Below are 22,964 nucleotides of genomic sequence, written 5' to 3'. Positions count from 1 at the left end.
GACAGGAATGGCACATGATTGATCAGAAGGGGACAATGATTGGCACAGATTGATCAGAAGTGGACATGAATGGCACATGAACAATAAAAGTGTACTGTAGTCTTCTTCATGGGTAAATAAGGCATCCCCCTGAAAATAAGCCCTAGAGCATATTTTGGCCTTCAAAAAAAAAATAAGACAGTGTCTTATCATCGGGGAAACAGGGTATGATCTTGGAGAGCTTTATTAAATCAGGCCCAATGCGTTGACCAACTTACTTAAACCCTTTGGGGATTGCTTATGGTTCATCCATTGTTCTACCTTCTGAAGGGCATAACAATGTGGTGGACAAATTCAAAGTTTTTCATGCATCCATTGTGCCTTTGAGATGATACAGAGATAGGATTTTTTTTTTGGCTGACTTGCCAAGAAATGATAGGAAGATCTGCAAGAAGCCAAAGCTCTCAAAACCAATTATGGTAAAGCGGAAAAATCACACTCTTTAAACCTGAAGATCCATCGGGAGGTTTCTTCGCTTGGGTCCTGCGTCATCCCGGTATCCTTCTTTGGCCCGGCTCCACCATCTTCTTCGCTCTTCTTCATACATCACACAGTTTTGCGCTGTGCAGGCGTGAGATCAGGTGATGTAGATAGGAAAAAAAAAGATTTTTTTCTCCCATTAAAGAAAGGGCTCTTTCTGCGCATGTCTGAGATCGGGCATGTGCAGAGGAAGCAGCCAAGAGCCTCCCTGGATGCATGACGTACGTTTCCCGGGAGGCTCTAAGCTCCCATTCCGTCTTCATCACCATGGGTTGTCTAACCTTTCATGTAAAGTAAAAATTTTGAGTTTAGGTCGGTTTTAACATCATTGGAAGTGATTTAGCTATGACATGCAATAGTTTCTATTTTAAATAGTTCTTCCATATGTTCCTGACTTTTTAAGGCATTGCTTCATGTTAACTTAACTTTACATGGGGATTTGGAGTGAGGGTCAGCTTAGATGCCCGGGGAAGTTCTTCTGTATAACAATTGACTTAGCTATCAGTAACTTTTCCTTGAGGTTTCGCCACCACGCAAAGCAATGGAAACATTACCAAACCAGTGTCGGCATTTACCAAGAACAGGCCAGGCAAACAGGTCTAATTGTTGCAGAAAAGTAACCCGGGCGCTCCATCTGTGGACGGTGAATACCGTTACAAATAGGATTATTCCTTTTACTGTTAAACTCTTTTACAAAAAGATTTCTCACTCTCTGGGAGCTGAATAAGAAGCTGCCACATGGTGTCTTATAGGAATTTTACGCTACCACTTCCGTATGAAAAAAGAATGCAAATTCCTACAAACGTGTGGGCGCAAAAAGTTTGTATTTGCATTGAAACACTGACGCATTGTTCTGTACAAAAAAATAAGGAGCAGAACTGAAACAACTTCATAAGGTTCTGTCAAAGAAAGGTATGTGTGGGCTCGCTTTAAAGTAAAGTGATCGTGCAAAACAACAGGTTTGTGGTAATGTAAATACCCCTGGAGGTATATACTTGTTTTCCTTGTGCCCCCCCCCACCTCTTTAGCTATTGAGAGTAAAAAAAAAAAAGCCAAATATAAGCTACGAGCTTACAAGGAGATATGGACTGCACATGTGACCTTGCTGATTGCCTTGGCGCTGTCACATGGAGCGAGTCACATGCTCCTTCATACCCAAAGGACTCCAACAAAAGGTAAACATTTGTTCTGGAGTTCATGTAGAGAAATATACAGGGTGGTAAACTGCTTAAAAGTTAAAGCAGGACTATAAATGCAAAAAACTGCAAGCAAGTTTTTTATATTGCAGAAGGGACAAGCCAGGTCTTACCTGCCTGTTGTTCCTGGAATGTACATTGAGCCCTGGGAATCTAGGCATACCAAAGGCCGTTGGGAATCAAATGAACTGTTGCAGGCATGGGCAGGAGTTATGTCATTCTGTCCTGGCCAATCACGACGAACAAAGAGCTAAACCTGGAAGAAGACCGGGAAAAGATGACCGCGGCCATGACGGGGCGAGGAAAGGTGGGGTAATTGTGAGCAGACAGTGACCTCGCCAAAAAGATCATTGGTCTAAGTTACGCTACGTACACACGTCAGATGATTCTCAACCGATAATTGCCTCAGGGATGATATTGGACGAGAATCTGGTGTGTGTACAGTGCTCGTCGTTTACAGATCTATCCTGGCAGATCAACAAACGATTGTAAAGGAAGTAAAGGGGAGAGAGCACAGCGGGGTGCAGCTACGTCATTCTCCCCTCTCCATAGAGCAGAATGGTGCTGTATGTACAACGCTCATTCATGCATCTTTCAGTCTTTTGTCGTTGGAAAGAATCGTGTAAGATCCTTTCCAATGCCAATTATTGAATTGAGTGTACGAAGCATGACCTGAAAATCACAAATGGCTCAAGGAACCCCTAGCAACCTCTGGAGAAAAACCCGGGAATATATAACACAATGCCAATAGTAGCCTTTGTATAAAGTAAAAATATCCTGCTAAGCACAGCAACCATTGCAGCTGAATGACCTATTTCTAGGAATTAAGGAGAATGGGCAGAAGAGAGTTAAAGCATGAAAATCCATAATCAGGCCAACAGAGGTAAAAAAAAAAAAAAAAAAAAAAAAAAAAAAAAAAAAAAAAAAAAAAGTAACATCTAAAGAGAAAATAAAACACAAAAATGGGAAGTGGATGCCCTCAGGCGTAAAAGGAAAGTGAAGTGTCAGATCTGTTTGAGTAATATTAGTCTGGAGCCATGTAAACAAACCATTGCAGCAAGCAGGACAAACATCTGACTGCCACCCAAACTCACAAGGCTTGGCAAAACAAAGCAGTACAAATCAAAGAAGTAGCTGCTACTCATATTTACTAAGGAGGTAGAGGAACACTCAGGGTTAAAATAATGCAGGCGTGCACATCTGCATTGCCTACAGACCTGTCAATGTTTCCCAGCTACTGTGCAGGGTGGGATTTCCTATGCCCTATGGTATAAACTCTGCAAGCTGCTCAGCTCACCTCCCATAGCTCCTTCCATGTCATTAATTCCCTACATTTGGAGCAGAGATCATGACCCAGCAGAACAATGGGGCTCCTGCCATCTGTCATTTGATTGACAGCAAACACAAGTCAAATTAATATTATTACAGTATTTATATATATATATATAGCGCCAACATATTATGCAGCGCTGCACAATAAATAGAGCATGCAAATGACAGATACAGAGAGTGACACAGGAGGAGGACCCTGCCCTGAAAAGCTTACAATCTATGAGGTGGGGGGATAAGGAGTGGTGGGAAGTAGTGAGGGTTTAGGAGACAGGAGAAGACAAGTAGGTGAGGGTGAAGCGTTGGGTTTTGAGGGCTCTTTTAAATGAGCAGAAAGTAGGAGCAAGCCAAGAAGGATGAGAAAGCCCATTCCAGAAAGTCGGGGCGGCTCTAGAGAAGTCTTGGAGCCTTGAGGTTATGAGTGAGGAAGTCATTAGTAGGTCATTATGAAAAATATTAAAAAGGTTTAATTAGCATGTGAATAGAGCCACCCAATCCCTGGCAATAAATAAAACACAACAGGCCAATAATAGAATCAGTTCTGACTGAGTGTAACACCTGACTAATGTTGGGAACTTTCTACAAATCGGTCCATAAATATTTGACAACTTTTTTCTAATTTTGCTTCTGTACATTACCACAATTCATTTCGAATGAAACAACTCAGGTGCGGTTGAACTGCAGACTTTTAGATTTAATTCAGTGGGTTGAACAAAAAGATTGCATAAAAATGTGAGGAACTAAAGCTTCTTTTTACACAATCACTTCATTTCAGGCGCTCAAAAGTAATTGGACAAATGTCTCAAAGGCTATTTCATGGGCTGGTGTGGGCAATTCCTTCGTTATGTCATTATCAATAAAATCATTAGCAGATAAGCGGCCTGGAGTTGATTTGGACGTCCACAGAAGACAACAGTGGTGGATGATGGCAGAATAATTTCTATGGTGAAACCCCTTCACAACAGCCAACCAAGTGACCAACACTCTCCAGGAAGTCGGCGTATCGATATCCAAGTCTACCATAAAGAGAAGACTGCATGAAAGTAAATACAGAGGGTGCACTGCAAGGTGCAAGACACTCATAAGCCTCAAGAATAGAAAGGCTAGTTTGGACTTAGCTGAAAAAACATCTAAAAAAAGCCAGCACAGTTCTGGAAAAACATTCTTTGGACAGATAAAACCAAGATCAATCTTTACGAGAATGATGGCAAGAAAAAAGTATGGAGAAGGCGTGGAACAGCTCATGATCCAAAGCAGAGCACATCATCTGTAAAACATGGCGGAGGCAGTGTGATGGCTTGGGCGTGCATGGCTGCCGAATGAATTCTGAGGTGTTCAGAGATATTCTGTCTGCTCAAATTACTTATGAGCCCCTGAAATGAAGTGATTGTGTAAAAAAAGGCTTTAGTTCCTCACGTTTTGCAATCTTTTTGTTCAACCCACTGAATTAAAACTGAAAGTCTGCAGTTCAACTTCATCTGAGTTGTTTCATTTAAAATTAATTGTGGTAATGTACAGAACCAAAATTAGAAAAAAAGTTGTCTCTGTCCAAATATTTCTGGACCTAACTGTACATTGATAACATAGGAGATACAAACACACATGTTAATAAGAGTGTTTGCATCAAATGAAACACTTTGGTTTTGCTTTCAGCTGGATTTTTTCACCAATCTGAGTCACGTTCTGATGTTTGTGATGTTTTTAGGACATTATTTGAAGTCGAATACATGACATCACCCACACACGAGGGTATGGTATGATTAACCCGCGACAATGCAGTCCAGGTTTCATATCGGTCATGTGAAATGTATGGTATTGTATACGTTTGGAAAGAAAGCAAAATGGAGCCTGATAATATAATGGAGGGAAATATATAACTGTGCAGAGCAAATGACAATTACCAGGAGGTTTCCCATGTGGAACATTGCTGACAGCGGGGTCCTATGCAGTTCCAATATGTTGGAAACCCTGTGCTGCCAAAGGAATTGAAAGAAGAGCGCACTGGGTGCAGTAAGGAAGAGGAGGATTAGGCACCCGTCAGATAATTATTGCCCAAGACGAATGATCGTGCTCATTTTGGGCGGGAACATGTGTACAGCGGTCGCTCAAAATGTTCCCATTCTACCTTAAGGTATCCATGAACGACCGATGTGCAAGTCAAGGAAGGAGAGCACTGCAGGGTGCTGCTCGCTTTTCCTTCCCCCTCCATAGAACAGAACAGGTGCAGTGTGTACAGAGTTTGTTCATTCACAGGAAACAAATGAGCCCCCGGAGGGATGAATTATAGAAGTCGTAGGGACTCGTATAAATCGTAGTGGTATAAATTAGGAAGAACCAAAACTAGAGAGGACCTTGTAAAAACAAAATAAATGGAAAGCTGTAATGTGGAGAAGATGGCACCTGATACGGTTTTCATATCATCACTTTTACAAGCTGTAGATCCCTGGACATTTACCATATTTGTGTAGAAGTAATGCTCTGGCCCTGTGCTTGTGTCTGCAGCACTGGTTTGGTTTGTTGTGGTCACGTAGCTATGAAACGCCACGTCTCTATCAGTGTGATTGTTACACTGTCAATACACGCACACTATTCCTTCACACAAGGCACATCGAGGAGCTGGGACCCGGTCTTAGGATAATTGTTCTGTCTTGTTGGAATTGTTGCCCCTCACTAAGGCCTGGTGCAAAACCCGAGCCACCTATGCCCTGGTGCACCCCTCCTAAGGATCAGGGTCAGTTTTCAAAATTTTAGTCTTTGGAATAGATTATCCTGAAAGCAAATACTAGTGCAATACCAGGAGTCACTACATCTTGGTGCAGTATTAAGCTTGGTGTAAATACAAGAGGCGTCCTGGTGCAATCACAAGAGGCCCCCACGGCCTAGTGCAATCACGAGAGGCATCACGAGAGGTCCCTGCGCCCTGGCGCAATCACGAGAGGCCCCCTGCGCCCTGGCCCAATCACGAGAGGCCCCCTGCGCCCTGGCCCAATCACGAGAGGCCCCCTGCGCCCTGGCGCAATCACGAGAGGCCCCCTGCGCCCTGGCGCAATCACGAGAGGCCCCCTGCGCAATCACAAGAGGCCCCCGTGCCCTGGCGCAATCACAAGAGGCCCCCTGCGCCCTGGCACAATCACAAGAGGCCCCCTGTGCCCTGGCACAATCACAAGAGGCCCCCTGTGCCCTGGCGCAATCACAAGAGGCCCCCTGTGCCCTGGCGCAAAAACAAGTACCACCTATGTTTTGGCGCAATATTGAGCACTCCTGAGCCACCCATCACCTCTCTCACAGTTCCTACACATACTTGGCCCGATATCTCTAAGTAAAGCTCGACATCGGTAGCATGCTTTGCTTTTATCGGTTTGAATACGGCCAGGACAAGATCTCTCCAAATCAGCAATCTTGTTGCCGGCAGCAAATTACAAGAGACGGATTAATATGAGAATTAACAAACCGCTCTGCTGCATCTCTGCCGCTGCATAGCAACAACTCGCAGCGTCTCAGGTGCAGTGCTATAGCAGCAGGTAAGTGTTCTATTCTGGGGCCCTGCTGCTGGATGTTTGCTGCCAGGAATCTGACACAGCCCCACACTTTGTCAGATTCAAATCTGTCTCAGAAAATCATAAATATAAAAGTTTGAAAATGAAGCTGAATGTGTGAAAACCGTATAAAAATAAACCTAATTGGGTAGAAAAGAGAAAGACAACCACCATCGTCTGCAATACACTGCTGGGGTGACAACTCTACTTTCCACTGAGCAAGTGTTGTCACCCTGACAAGTTTGTTACGACAAGATCGCCAGGTTATTAATAAAAAAAAAAAAAAGAAGTAAAACCAACGCAGCCAACACTGACATTACGGACAGGTAAGCTGCAACACAATAAGTTTTGTTGTTGGGTGGAAGTGAAGATGTTAGGTGTGACTAGTACTTGTGTATTGTGGTTAAAGAATATAAAATATACCGAGCACAGCTACAGAACCCAGAATATAATACAAGAACACGTTATATAACGGGGATCTGCATGTACACACCGAATATTGTGTACTTTGTATAGCAGTGTATATGGATGACCCATCACACAAAGTTATGTAAGCTCATAAGAAGAGATGTACATGGAGGAAACAAGAATACAGAATCATACAGATAAATATATCTTAGATTGTAAGCTCTTCGGGGCAGGGTCCTCTCCTCCACCTGTGTCACTGTCTATCATTTGCAACCCCTATTTATTGTACAGCGCTACGTAATATGTCAGTGCTATAAAAATCCTGTTTATTAGTAATAATATTTATATAGAGATGAGACACAGACCTAAACACAGATTGTGCAGAGGTGTGTACACTACACAATTTATTATAAATAGATTCTGCTAAGCCGCGGTCTACACTGTGTGTACATTGTATGTAAAGTCAGTGACACAGGTCATACATTGTATACAATTAGCATATATATTGTATGGAGATGTGTGTATTGTGTATGGGCTCAGCATAGAGATCTGTACATTGTATATAGTAAGGGGGGCAGACATTGTGTGTATAGAACATGTACTGTACACACTGTATGTCAATATGTGTGTGTGTATATATGTGTGTGTGTGTTGTATGGAGGGGTCACTATAGTACACATGCATTGTATACAGAGGTGTCAGTGTTGTGTTGCTTCCCATGGATTGTCTATAGCATTATATGTAGTACAGAGGTGTCTATATTACATGTGTATATACACAGCACATAGTGTTCTCCATACACACAATTAGTATGCTGTGTCAGTGCCCATGGATTGTCTAGAGCATTACACACACATTGTATACACAGGGGTCATAGTATACACATTGTGTGTGTGTGTGTATGTATATATATATATATATATATATATATATATATATATATATATATACATACATACACAGTGAGTGCCCTGTATGGGGTGCGATGGGGTGAGTACACTATGGGTGTACCTACCTGCACTGTATATAGTAATGTACACAATACACATAGTACAGGGGGTGTAATGTCACATTGTGTTGTATGTATTGTATATATGAGTACCTACCTACATAGCCTATACCCACCTACCAACATTGAGTATAAGAAGCACAGAGGTGTCAGTATTGTTTTCTATGAATTGTCTATAGTAATGTACACAGATCTTGTGTATAACTGTGTATGTGTGTACCTACCCAGCCCATAGTCACCTACCTACATTGAGGAGTCACAGTGACAGTGTAATATATTGGTACCTACCTACATGACCCATGTAACCTACCTACATTGTATGCAGTGCCCTGAGGTGTCAGTATAGCATAGGTGTACCTACCTGGCCCATAATAACTTACCTACATTGTAAACAGAGCCATGCCTAGAGCTGTCATGGAGCAAGTATAGTATATGTGCACCTACCTACATGGCCCATATTAACCTACCTATACTGTATGCAGTGCCTAGAGCTGTCATGGAGTCAGTACACTATATGTCTACCTACCTACATTGTATGCAGTGCCAAGAGGTCCTGGTATAGTATATGTGTACCCACCTCCATGTATAGTATATGTGTACCCACCTCCATGAATAGCACAGGTGCACCTACCTACCCCTAGCCCCCCTTGGTGTCATGGAGTCGCCCCTCCCCCAGGCTGTGCAGGCCTCAGGCCTCCCCGAGGTTTCCTCACCTGGCGGTGGCGGAGTCGAGGCTCTGGTCCAGCATGTCCATGTGTCGGGGTTCGGGCAGGGAGGCCCCCCGGCCGGGGTGGGTCAGGCTGCTTTGGGGGGGCCGGGGCCCGGGGCGGCCCGGGGAGGAGGAGGAGGAGGCGGGAGGCCCGGCGGATCTGATCACGGGGACAAACACACGGGTCATGTGAGGAGATCCCTTCCCTGCCTCTCCTGCACCGCCGCCGGGACACGTGAGGAGGGGAGGCGGGGAGAAGCAGCACCTCTCTCTCTCTCCACACACCAAACACCGCCGCACCGAGCACCGGGAGCGCGCCTGGGACTCGTACGGGAGAAGAGCGGGCGGGCCCGACAAACAACACAGGCGGATCCCTCAGCTCACACAAGAGCGGGAGGGTTTGGCAAAGCGCAGCGCCGATTCCAGAGCGGGCGGGCCCGACAAACACACACGATGCGGGCGGGCCCTAGCAACAAAATTGTCACCAATCACTAAGCGGGCGGGCGAAATATCATCGATCGTTTTGACATGTTTAGGCAGCATACATGAGTATATTTCATATACAACCAATTAGGTTCTAGTCGGTGACATGAATGATAAAGGTAATCTGAGAACTGTAATGTGGGCGGGCTCTTACAGTAAAACATATCTCCTAACAAAGCTGTGCGGGCGGGCTAATTTTACATAAACGTAAACATTTTAATAATATTTACAATTGTACGGCTACTTTATCCTTTTCTCATTCTTATACGACTCTAAAAAATTAGATTTTTTTTAATCACAGTAATTTGGGATTTGTACGGCGCGCGTGCACGAGGAGCGCGCCAAAAAAGTAGGGCACGCGCGCAGCCACAGAACAAAGAGAGACGTCATCAGCGCCTGACCATGCCCCCTTGGCAGATTGTGGGGCGGGGACAGGAGCTGACAGCTCGGTGTCACGTGTATGGATCACGTGATGGATCAAGGAGGTCAGCAACAGTGCAGTGGTCAAAGAGGAGCAGGCAAGGCTGCCAATTCTGTGCCATGGCAGCGCCTCATGGGGGATTTATCATCTCTGTAAGGCAGAAGTAGCTGCACAAGATGGCAGATCCTGCCTCAGATAATGCTGGTCACATTTTGCATTATGGAATCAGATAAGCTGGTTACATAAGCTGGTTAATTCGAACAAAATGCACCCATAAAATGGTTCAAACACATCCTAGATTGAAAGCTCTTTGGGTCAGGGTCATCTCCTCCTCTTGTGTCACTGTCTGTATTTGTCATCTGCAACCCCTATTTAATGTACAGGACTGCATAATATGTTGGCGCTATATAAATCCTGTTTATGATTAATAATAATGATAAGCATAGCGCTTCCTATTGTGAATGCTATGCACTTCTGTCATTTGGCCACTAGGTGGCAGAACATTGTTTTAATAGGCACTGAAATGAGAAATTTGGAGGGATTTGAGTGGTGGAGTTTCAGCTGAAGCAAATGGGGAACTATTTATAAAAATACTCCTAGACTTCATATATAATCACCAACAGGAAAAACATGGCTTTACGCGTTTCACAGCTTCCTTCCATCAGGAGGGGTGGGTAGGTCCTATTGCTAATAACACTAAGTTCAATAACAAAAAAAAATTTAAAAATGTATAAAGTGTGCCAATATCTCATCTATATATATATATGTAACCTTTCATATAAGCACCGCATTGTGTGTGTACAATCCTTGGGGGCGTGTACAAGTGTGTGTGTGTAATTCCTGACTTCTGTACAATCTATTATGAATGCTGCAGCCAGACTCATCCATCCTTCCCACGGCTCCTCTTCCGCTGCATCTCTTTGTAGTTCTCTCCATTGGCTTCCATTTCACCTGGGAATCAAAATTCAAGCTCCTGTGCTTTGCCTTCAAATCCCTCCACAGTTATTGTCCCACTTACATCTCTGACCTGATAGAAAAATCCCCTCCTAGCCGCTCTTTGCTCCTCCAATGACCTACTAAGGACTTCCTCACTCATAACCTTATCACAAATGGCTCTAAGACATTTCTAAAGCTGCCCCAACTCTCTGGAATGGTATTTCTCATCCTATTTGGCTTGCTCCTACTTTCTGCTCATTTACTTCTCCCTCTTAGATTGTAAGCTCTTCTGGGCAGGGTCCTCTCCTCCTGTGTCACTGTCTGTATCTGTCAGTCATTTGTAACCCCTATTTATTGTACTGCGCTGCGTAATATAATGGTGCTTTATAAATCCTGTTTATTAATAATAATAATAAATACTCAGGGGCTTGTACAAGTGAGTGTGTAAAATCCTCAGGGGTAAGTATAAGTGTGTGTATAATCCTCAGGGGCGTGTACAAGTCTGTGTAAAATCCTCGGGGCGTGTACAAGTGAGTGTGTTTTAAACCAAGAGGACAGTGTGAGTGGGTGTGTATAATCCTCAGGGGCGTGTACAAGTCTGTTTAATCCTCGAGGGCATGTACAAGTGAGTGTGTTTTATACCAAAAGGAGAATGTGAGTGGGTGTGTATAATCCTCAGGGGCGTGTACAAGTCTGTAAAATCCTCGGGGGCGTGTACAAGTGAGTGTGTTTTATACTAAAAGGAGAATGTGAGTGGGTGTGTATAATCCTCAGGGGCGTGTACAAGTCTGTAAAATCCTCGGGGGCGTGTACAAGTGAGTGTGTTTTATACTAAAAGGAGAATGTGAGTGGGTGTGTATAATCCTCAGGGGCGTGTACAAGTCTGTGTAAAATCCTCGGGGGCGTGTACAAGTCTGTGTAAAATCCTTGGGGGCGTGTACAAGTTTTAAACCAAGAGGAGAGTGTGTGTGTATAATCCTTGGGGGCGTGTACAAGTCTGTGTATAATCCTGGGGGGTGTGTACAAGTGAGTGTGTTTTATACCAAAAGGAGAATGTGAGTGTGTGTGTATAATCCTCAGGGGTGTGTACAAGTCTGTAAAATCCTCGGGGGCGTGTACAAGTGAGTGTGTTTTATACTAAAAGAAGAATGTGAGTGGGTGTGTATAATCCTTGGGGGCGTGTACAATGATGTCACAGGCAGCACCATGGTATAGCTGTGTCTGTAAGGATTGCTTGCCATATTCTGCAGCCTAACAACTCGCTGTGTTCAAACCCTCATATCTCCTAAACCCTTGGTCGCAATGACTTGAAATGTTCGTGGTACACAGGGGACCATCATAGCTATTTTCATATATTTATCCATCTTTAAAAAAAAAAAACTTGTGATTATTCAATATTCGGAGTGCTTTTTCAAAGGCAAGTGCCCTTAAACTGAAAATGCTATCCTGTCCACATACTATGCTATCCTGTCCACTTCCCTTCATTAAACCAATTTCTCTGGGAGGTGTAGGAAACCAAAAATGTAAGGGTAAGTGGGGAAATCTTGAGGCTAACAAACTGGGCAAATTGTTTAGTAAACCATAGTCCATGCAGATTTTGAAGTCTCTGGTGTTGGAATTGCTGACCCTAGGGGGTCCATTTTGCATTACCAAGTTAGGCAATGACTTTGGAGCGGTCTATTTAAATGCAAAGGTTACCCCCACAGCAGAATGATAAAAATCAGATGTTGCTTTATTACAGAAGAGATTTCCTGCTAATACATTATCCTTTTGCATTCTTTCTTCATAAGGCATGCTAAAGTGGTCTCTCAGTCAGAATTGTTGTATGGCATTTTAGCATGTTAGAAATCTATCACCAAGTTGTGCTCTGAGGACATCTAATGGTGACATAAGGGTACTGCTGAACACAGCAGGGTAGTGGGTCAGGATTCCAACCAGGAGTGCTGCATAGTTCTAAACTCGCTGAGCCTTTAATTATTTATTATTTATTTTATTTTTATACAGTTTATTTATTACAGTTTAGTTTGCTACATTTTACATTTTCTGTTGATGAAAAAAACATGCATGACAATGTGGAACAAATCCATAAAACAACTATCATATAAAACACCTACATTGTCCTCTCAATATGAACACGGTATGCATATTGGATTGTGAGCTGCTCTGTGGGATGGTTAGTCACATGACTATAGACTTTGTACAGCACTATGTAATATGTTGGTGCTATACAGATCTGGATCTGTAGTGTGAGGGATAAACATATTCAAAAAAATGTGCCCCTAAGCCTCCCCATTTATTAAATTTTCCCTCCCCTTCAGTCTTGCAAAGATCTACAGGCTCCATTTTGGACTGAAATTGCTTACTCTGATTTTACTGCGCACTGTGAGATGTGCTATAGAAGCTGCAGCAAAGAGATAGACCCCGCCTCATTTTCTGATTGGAGGACATGCAGCAACATCTAGCCCATCCCCAGCCTGACTGTCCCTGCCCCTGCCCCTTCCATTCCTTGGATTTTAACTTGTTCAATCAGTCAGGCTAAACATCACAAGTGGGCTTTACCTATGCAAATTCAGCTTGTCTAGGACCACCCACTCCCCCAGCTTGACACCCTGGGATCCCCTTGAACCCCTAATTTCTAATTCTCACCTACCCATTGCTCAGCTAATGAGAAAGAATAAAAAGTCACCTTTGGAAGCCTATGTGTCAACCCAAGAGCAAAGCTGGAAGACAGTGTTGTCACCCTATAGCAGAAGTGCCTGTAAATGATTTTACTGGCAGGATCACCAGGCATTTTTAATAGCTGCAGATTTAATAATAAAGAAAGCAAGATAAGATTTTATTGGCATGAAATGAAAATTTTAATTTTCTCTTTGTAGATGCCGGTATTCTTGTTCATTATTATTCACCTTTCTACAGATAGGAAATACAGATACACCCGGTGACCCCAAATTCTTGCAGACTCTGCAGCTTTTCGCCCTCATTTTTGAACCCACATCAACTTTTTGTAGAAGGGAAATCGTCATTCTTACAGATGCCGCAGTCACAAAAGCAAAGGCTGACCGCAAACTCATCACTGGTACAGCTGAAGATTGAACTTTACATTGAACTCTTTACATCGGTCCAATGGCTGAACAAATTCCAAATCTTATGTCCATGCCACAGCCGTAGATAGACTCGTAAAGGGGTCATTCTTTTCTTTTTTTGGCAAAATCCAATCCAGATCACTGATTAATCCATGCAAGAACACACACAGTGATTCTGCATGCTTATATAAAGGGAGAGCAGAGTGACATGAAATGAGCTCATCACAGTGCTGCTTCTTCTTTCACTGTCCATTTGTAAAATGGAGGTGGTTTCAGGACCTCCTGGGCTCAGAGGAAGTCAGTTGAATGATGCTAGTCATCAAAATGAGGACATCTAGTGGCAGAAAATGGTACTTTAGGAATAAAGGTGGTGCTATTTACTAGGTAAAGTCTCTTTTGTGAAAACATTCAAAAGCCCTGCTGGGTGCCACCATCTTGGATGTGATGCCAGGAACCCAACAGGCTCAAGTATAATTTGTGTTTTTTAACTGGGTTCCTCCAGAGGTTTCCAGGGGTTCCTTAAGCAGTGTGAACGGGTGGATTCTCCTGTCTGATCATCAATGTTAGAGGGACATTACACCAACAACCAGCTTATGGGGATCCTTCCACCTCTGACCACCCATCTAAGGGTAGGTTTCCCATTGGTGATCAATGTAAAGAAGCAACACATTGACCACCAGTGTATAGAGGTCTTTCTTTCACTGACCATCCTCGGAGAACTTTCCTATTGGTCACCGAGTTAAAGAAGCAGTCACCAATTTATGGGGGTCATTTTTTCACGACCATCTAAGGTAGACGTTTGCCTCTGGTGACCAAGGTAAAGAAGGGCCACAATGACCACCATTGTATGGTCATCTTTTAGCAACTTTCCTGTTGGCCACCAAGCTATGGAAACACTATACTGACCACCAGTGTATAGAGATATTCTTCCTCTGACCTTCTATTGGGCATTTTGCTAATGGTGACCAAGGTGAAGAAACTCTTGAATGATCACCAGTGTATAGGTCTACTTCTTCCCTGACCATCTAAGGGGCACATTTCCTTCCGGTGACCAATATTAAGAAGCACCACATTGACCATTAGTGTATGGGGGTCCTTCTTCCACTGACTATCAGTGGGGCATTTTCCTGTTGGTGACCAAGGTAAAGAAGCAGTAGATTGGCACCTAGTGTATGAAGGTCCTTCTACTACCATCTAAGGGGCATATTTTCCTATGGACCACCATTCTATGAGGGCTCTTCTTCCACTGACTACTCATCTAAGGGGAATTTTCCCAATGGTGGGCAAAGAAGCATCACATTGACCACCAATGTATAGAGGTCCTTCTTCCTCCTACCATCTATGAGGCACTTTTCCATGGGTGACCAAGGTAAAGAAGCACTGGACTGACCACCAGTATATCAGGGTCTTCCTACTAATGGCAATCTGTGGGACATTTTCCTGTGGGTGACCAAGGTAAAGAATCAGTGGATTGGCACCCAGTGTATGAGGGTTCTTCTTCTACTACCATCTAGGGGGCACATTTTCCTGTGGTGAACAATGTAAGGGAGCTCCACATTGACCACCATTATATGAGGGCTCTTTTTCCACTGACTACTTATCTAAGGGGCACTTTCCCAAAGGCGGGCAAAGAAGCACCACATTGACCACCAATGTACGGAGGTCCTTCTTCCTCCAACCATCTTTGAGGCACTTTCCTATGGGTGACCGAGGTAAAGAAGCACTAGACTGACCACCATTATTTAGGGGGTCTTTCCACCAATGACCATCTATGAGGCATTTTTCAGATGGTGATCAATGTAAAGAAGCACCACATTGTCCATCTGTTTACAGGGGTGTTTCTTTCACTGGCCATTTTTGGAGTACTTTCCTATTGGTCACCAAGGTAAAGAAACTCAATACTGACCATCAGTGTATGGGGGTCCTTCTTCTACTGACCATCTACGGGGCATTTTTTCTGTTGGTGACCTAGGTAAAGAAGCACTAGATTGGCCACCAGAGTATGAGGGTCCTTCTTTCCTAACCATCTAATGGGCACTTTTCCCTCTGGTGACCAATGTAACGAAGCACCACATTGATCACCATTGAATATGGGCTCTTCTTCCATTGGCTACTCATCTAAGGGTCACTTTCCCAATGATAGGTTAAGAAGCACCACATTGACCATCATTGAATATGGGCTCTTTTTCCACTGGCTACTCATCTAAGGGGCACTTTCCCAATGGTGGGTAAAGAAGCACCACATTGACCACCAGTGTATGGAGGTCCTACTTCCTCTGACCATCTATGAGGCCCTCCAAAGGTTCCTCCAAGGTAAAATAGTTCAGAAAGACTTTTTTACATTATTCTCCTGGTTTGGTTGGGAGCTCAGGGGAGGGGCAGAGGAGCTTGGAGTAACTAGACACTCCCATGAGGAAAACATCCAAGAAGCCGTGCAAGGAAATGTACCCGTCCTGGAGTCGTCACAATGAAAAACCACTATCCTTCTATCAGAGGTCCCAAACCCTGGCTCTCACCATTTACCTGCCTTCTGTTGCTGTGAAATATCATGAAAAATGGGTCACCGTCTAATAAAGTGTGGATGTCAGCAATTATCGCCTGCTATGCTGGTAACCACACAGCTATAAACCAAACCACATGACCTACTGCAACAACCAATCACAGGACTTCGCATGTCTTTAATGGGGATTCCTATTTAGATTATTATCTTCTAGAAAACCTTGTCAAAGCAACATGAATAAGATACATGAACTGGTTGTGATTCTTTACTGCACACGAGTGTGGTCTGTAGGTAAGATGCTACAAAAGGGCTGCAGGGGATTGGCTGGGAAAAGTCTAAAAAACAGAACAGATACACAATTTTAAAGAAAATACTGCTTTCCACTGACCCATTCTATGTATTTTGGAGTCATGTGCCCTGTATGCCTCGGCATGTTAGAATTGTAGTCGGCTGTGGGAACGGGTTGGTGTGAGGGTGGTGACATACGTATAGCATGGGACAAGCATACGCATCGTAGCCACCTTCAAACAGGAAATGCCTGATAGGGATTCTTTGAAAGCTTTTTCTATGTATTTAGAAGGCGGTGGGGTGACAACTTTGCAGGTGAGCACTTTTGTATTTTATGGAGTCCATATATATATGTATAGTAAAATATTTGTCCCTCAGTATGGCTCCCACATTTTGTATCATAAGCCCCGTGTATCTTCTTACCTCCTCAGCTCTGGCCAATCCGGACGTGATTCAGTCACCACCATTACAGATTGTAGCTCAAGGTGCCCAAGCTAAGCTCCGCTGTCTGTTCCCAGCATCTGATCCCCAGGTAAAAGGAGCCGTGTCCTGGTATAAGACCGCCCCCGAGGAGCACATGAGTACCAATCATCCCATCCCACTAGGAGGCAGATTCTCGCTTGCCTTCCCGAGGACCTTCCTGAGCGAGGGAGACGGCTCACTAATCATCAGTAATGTCAGCTGGGAGGATGCCGGGGTCTACTACTGCAAAGTGCTGATGTGGGAGCAGGAGGAGAAGCGAGGGAATGGTACTCACCTCCTTGTGTACAGTAAGTAATTACCCGGGGCAACACACATTTGGAAGGGTGTCTCTAGCCAAAAATGTTTTGAATAGAGCAGGGAAGGCTTAGAATATCTGTGGGATTACCATCAGTTCATGCAAACAGGAGGTCCACTTACCTGTCATACCTCCGCCTTAGATTAGATTTGAAAAACCATTGATTGGAAATGTTCCCTTTAATATAAATCAATGTGAATCACTCCTTAACACCCATCAGCCAAAAAGATGCCCCTTGCTGTTTACAACACAGCTCTGCCATCTCTAGAAGTTGTTACAGTAACAGTAGAGGGTGATACCACTGGCTGCTCCTTGCTGGTAACACATTTACATGATCATGTACCCACCGACCAATCTACCGCCACCTTCAGTCCTTTCCAATTGTTAATGTCTATCTTAAGAGAGCCAACACATCAAAAGTAAGGCTCCCTGAGTCCAATAGGATCACATGTCCAATCACGGTCACATGACTAAAATAATGATCCTTATCCTGCCGTATTAGCTCTGTAAATTGATCATCAATCCCTCCCCGACCCCCCAAACAAAGCCCAGAGACTCCAATAAAGCAAATGACACAAAATAAAGACAAAAGTGACTCATTTTTATTGCTACTAACGACTCCGGCACTTTTATTGCAAGGGTAACATTTATTTCATAAAAACTAATAACAATTAAGCCGGAGAGGATCACATTCACCGCACGTGTTCAATTCCTCAGCCAACAAGACAGAAATGTAATAATATCAGATCGCTGTTTGTTTTATCACTGTGACCATTATTACATTTTATTCCTGCTGCTTCAACAGATTCTGCATCATCGTTCAATAAATTAACACAAACACGATCTAGCAATCTCAGCCCCACTGCACACCAAGACAGGTCCTCTTTGCTCAATACAAGTCTATGGGGCTTATTTAAAAAAAGGGGGATTGGCTGTAAACCAGAAAAAAATGGCGTTAGGTATACAGTACACAAATTGTGAAGTTTTTCCGGGCCCTGTTTATAAAAGCCGGAATCTTTTTTGGCGTGATTGCCACCAATCTTCTTAAAGCGGCAATCATGCTGAAAAAGATTGCCGCTTTAAGAAGATTGGTCAAAAAATGGCTATGGCCCTTTGATATTAAACCCGATGTAAATGTGGCAATGAAGCAAAGCATTGCCCCTTCTTTATTAATAGACCCCCATGAGGGTATTACAGGGGATGGCAGGAAGCTAATATGAAAACAGATTTAGGTACTTATGCGAGTTGCACTGAGTTGTTCTTAAAGGACCAGGCACCTGAATTAGATGACATCAGAATCCTTTTTTTTTTTTAAAGCTCGCCCATCACAGCCAGAAATATTCCTAAAGGTGGGGAGTGAGGAAGAGGTGACCCTGACCTGCAGGACTTCAGGATTCTACCCTAGTGATATCCACATGAGTTGGAACAGCACTGATATACCCCTACCGGAGCCCCGACCAGTACAAATATGGAGGTCACAGGATGGCATCTCACAGGCCGATCTCGTTCTCCTCCTGCCTGCAGGATTCCCATTGCAGCAGCTGCAGATCAGATGCATCGTCCGCCATCTTTCTCTGGCTACACCACTCCAGGCCACCTACTCCCATGGTAAGTGCAGTGCTCATAGATGAGGGGATACCAAACATTGATGGAGCTCAGCAGACTGAATATCATTGATTTATCATTTTTAACTGCTTGCAGCATTTTATTACTGGGACCAGTGTTACCTCTCTGCTTGTCTTAAAGTGACCCTATGCTGTAGTAATGGCTGCTTGCATCATTTTGCCAGGGCTTAAAATGAACCTACTGCTGCCATTGCTAAATTAATTTTAACAAAAGCGAATAGCCAGGGTACAGCTGATCTTCTGAGATCTGTATGTCAGTCGTACGCAGGAAACAAACATGCAGGTAACAGGCCATCACCTAAACATCTGAGCTGCATCCTAGATCAGGGATTCTGGAAGTATTAAAGGCTGAGAGTCAGAACACCAACCTGCAAGCTGCCTTTTTATAACTATATCATAAATGGTGGTTTATATAATTTATCAATGAAAGGTTCTCTTTAATAATCAGCCACTTCTCAGGTCTGCCTCTAGGTGGCAGCAGATAGATGAAAGTGCAGCTGATACAGGGCACCTATGAATATTATATTGGATTTTTAAAGCGCCAACATATTATGCAGCGCTGTACAATAAATAGGGGTAGCAGATGACAGACAGATACAACCAATGACACAGGAGGCGGAGAAGACCCTGGTCAAAAGAGCTTACAATCTACACCAGTGTTTCTCAACTAGGGTTCCTGTGGGGTTTTTAGGGGTTCCTTGAGCAATGAGCTGTTTGGATCTCTCGGGTCAGGCTAAGTGACACCAATGATATTTTTGGCTATCTGTAAGAGTGACATTCTTCCCAATGGCCAGCAATGTAAGAGGAATTCTTCCCACTGACCACCACACTAATATACTGTGATCTGTAGATATAGTAATTATGGAGGGGGTTCCCTGAAGACCTGTAAGTTATTTCAAGGCTTCTCCCATGTTAAAAAGGTCCAGAAACACTGACATATCCACTTCTTGCCATGTGTCCAGTGAATTACAAAGCAGTGCTATACTCATGCCACACAGTGGGGACCCCTATGGGTTAATGTAGGAACTGCACTGGACAAAGACAACTTGTCCTAAGTAGGGGCATTCCTACAAATGTTTCCAAAGTTTTATGGTAATATAATTAAGGGAAAAAATCTTTCTGAATCACCCTGAACGAAGATGAAGCTCAGTGATTCAGCAAATTTTCACTTGTACTTGTATCTGCTTGCTTGTTTCCTCTGTGTAATTGAAACTGCTGAAACCAAAATATCAGCTATATAACCAGATAATTAGTATCTGCTAAATGAATGAAAGGTTAATGTTCAGATTTTGTTGAAAATGAAATGAAGCAACAACTGGGAGACCCCAAGGGTGTTCAATGCACAGCTGCTGCCTGCTGGGTATGTTGGGCATGATTTATTAAAGAAGATAGACTGTCATGGGGGAACCTGGGTGATCCAGCTAATATGGAGGATTTGTTTTTTCCTTATCCAATCCAAATCCTTCCTGGACCATTTATTTCTTTTTTTTTTAATGTTCTCTTTCAGATTTTCCAAGGTACAAAGCTATCGCCTACCAGCTTGTAGAATATCTGAATATCCTTAAATTCTGTCTCCTCTTTGGACTTACAGTCGGCATTCTACTCACAGGTAAGTCCATCAGACCGACTGATTTATTAGAGCTCTCCAAGACTGGAGTCATGGGTGAACCTGGGTGATCCAGTAACCCTACAATGCATCTGGTCCAAGATTTAAAACAATTGCCAGGTAATAACAAATTATTTTAAGAAATCCATTGCAAGTTTGCTGGATCACCCAGGTTCACCCATGATAGTCTATCTTCTCCAGTCTTAAAGAGCTTAAATTAAATCAGGTCCAATGTCTTCATTACTGGTCCCCATTGAACGTTACATCCATAAAAAAGTAAGGGAATGACCCGATTTTCACCAGAACCAGACTACTCCCCCTTTGCTCCTGTGCTGGTGACTGCATTTGTAATTTTCCCCAATGTAAGTTGGCTTTTTGAAAGCCATTCTAGGTGAGCTTCATGCCTTTAGTAAGTTGGGGTTCCAGTTTGGAACCAACACCACCAAGCATCTCGTCTGTAATGCAACATGCCCTAATCCATGAGAGTGGTAAAAACGAGAGTGGGCTCTCTTTATAAATGATTCTCCCAGCCAATTCATCCGAAATTCCCTGGTGGTGAATGTTATGGTCCTATTTCCCCCCTATTAAAACAATGACTCGTTCTGCCACCTAGTGGATAATAGTGAAAATTGCACAGCTGTCACAATAGAAAATTATTAGGAAAGAAAGAAGCGAATTGAAAAGGGATTAGTTTATAAATAGAGCCCTTTGTTAATATTTTGTAATTGCTACTTTTTTATATGTTTACAGTAATCAAAAGATGCAAAAGCAAATGAGAATTTCAAAGAACATTGGTCGGATTCAGTCCACATGTAAGTAAAATCACCCCTCGCTCCAACTAGTACATCGATTTATTTAACGTTATACTTAGATGTTGATGATCAAATCTAGAGATTTACTTACCAGTTTAATAAAACCCAATTCAAACTCAGGCTGATGCCTTGTCTCAGACCTGCCTCTAGATAGCAGCAGATCAATTCTCTTTAATAAAACCCAATTCAAGCTAAGGCTGGTGTCATGTCTCAGACCTGCCTCTAGGTGGCAGCAGATGTATGAAGATGCAATTGATTTACTTAGCAGTTCATATAGGGAGCTGACACTCCATGGCTTCTGATCAGCAAGAAGTCAGAGAGGTTTCCTCATTTATTACTAGCTGATTACCCGGCATTGCCCGAGTATTTATTTATTGCAAAAAAAAGTATGTAAAAATATAAGCAAAAGGCACACTGTACTGAGCATTGCATATACACATACAAACATAGATGCAAATATACCTCTGACATATACCACAGCACTGTACAAAGATCAGTGGTGCACTAACATGCGTCTCAGTGTCTGTCTAGCAAGTTTGGTTGAAATGTCTCCATGCATTTCCTAGTAATGAAATACACACATACATACAAACGTCCAAATATAGCTCTGACATATAGCACAGTGGTGTACAAAGATGTCAGGTGCACTCACATGAGTCTCAGTCATATATATGTCAAGTTTGGTTGAAATGTTTCCATACATTTTCAAGTGATGGTGGAACATACACACATACATACATACATACATTTGATTTTATATATATAGATTGGAGGTGCAGGGGGTTATGGGAGGGGGCTCCCTGCAACCTGAGCCAATAAAGAATATCATATAATGATATATAATATATTAAAGCAGCCAATTTTTGTTACAAAAGCAAACTATTCCAGTTTCCAAATCCATCCTGTATCTAATATAAATGACAAACATTGGCTTGCCACCAAATATCACAAATGGGAATTAATCTGGTATTAGATGCATGAACATTGTTTATTAATATTCCAATTAAAGGGACATTCCATATTGTTAGAATTATAAAATCTTGAACTTTAAGGGAATTCCATCAGCACTTCCAAATTTGCCCACCAGGCATTGCCATAACAAAGGCATCCTACCCAGGTAAAAATATCTACCCAGCTGCTTGCACTTTAAGAAATCTGATTGGCTCTTTGTGCTCCCCCCTCATTGGAGCTTGGACTGCAGGAGGATAATACCGAGCTAAATTCACAAATACTGATTTCATTAAATATATATTTAGCATATTTTATGATATCTTTGTGATTCCAAAATGCATTATTTGTGTATTTTATGTCTTTTTTATGTTTAGCTTTATTTATGTCATTTGTACCTTTACAGATATTCTGGAGACCAATATATGATGTCATAATTCATGTGTGACATCACCACCACCCAGGATTTCATCATATATCATAATAAAATTTATTGGACAATTTAACAATGAGTTAAAAAAGGGGTGTTTTTTGGTTATTTTTGGATGATTTGTAAGATGATGTGAGATGTGATGTAATATATTTAGGGCTTTGGTGCAGCAACACCTAACATTCACCGAGCAATCCTCAAAGCAGCACTGTCATTAGAAAAATGCAAAAACATCTTGCTATAGGATATATTTGTTACATACACCATGGCTACCATGAGAAGCCTCCCATCCGGCACTATTGGGTCCTTGCAGGTCTGAAGGGATCTGTCCCAGACATTCGGTAACGC

The 22,964-nt window shown here is 42.8% G+C and overlaps 2 protein-coding genes across 6 annotated transcripts in view; one reads left to right on the top strand and one right to left on the bottom strand.

Annotated features, from left to right (window-relative positions):
* USF2 (upstream transcription factor 2, c-fos interacting) overlaps positions 1-9,157 on the bottom strand; it is a 26,138-nt gene extending 16,981 nt beyond the window's left edge. Inside the window, exon 1 of one of the 5 annotated variants that reach the window (XM_072425585.1) lies at positions 8,711-9,157. In XM_072425585.1, the coding sequence (XP_072281686.1) occupies positions 8,711-8,895 (185 nt within the window). In that variant the 5' untranslated portion in view covers positions 8,896-9,157. The remainder of the gene's footprint in view (positions 1-8,710) is intronic. The other 4 variants (XM_072425582.1, XM_072425584.1, XM_072425583.1 and 1 more) reach the window with 4 other exon arrangements.
* Positions 9,158-15,719: 6,562 nt separating this feature from the next.
* Positions 15,720-22,869, top strand: LOC140340780 (tyrosine-protein phosphatase non-receptor type substrate 1-like). Its single transcript, XM_072426159.1, has 6 exons — positions 15,720-16,420; positions 16,849-17,187; positions 18,513-18,803; positions 20,328-20,429; positions 21,177-21,238; positions 22,593-22,869. The coding sequence occupies exons 1-5, from the start codon at positions 16,363-16,365 to the stop codon at positions 21,200-21,202; spliced, it is 816 nt and encodes a 271-aa protein (XP_072282260.1). The 5' UTR covers positions 15,720-16,362; the 3' UTR covers positions 21,203-21,238; positions 22,593-22,869.
* The last annotated feature ends 95 nt before the right edge of the window (positions 22,870-22,964 follow it).

The sequence above is a fragment of the Pyxicephalus adspersus genome, chromosome 11 (assembly GCF_032062135.1).
Source record: "Pyxicephalus adspersus chromosome 11, UCB_Pads_2.0, whole genome shotgun sequence".
Lineage (NCBI taxonomy): Eukaryota > Metazoa > Chordata > Amphibia > Anura > Pyxicephalidae > Pyxicephalus > Pyxicephalus adspersus.
This window is presented reverse-complemented; position numbering and strand designations above follow the sequence as displayed.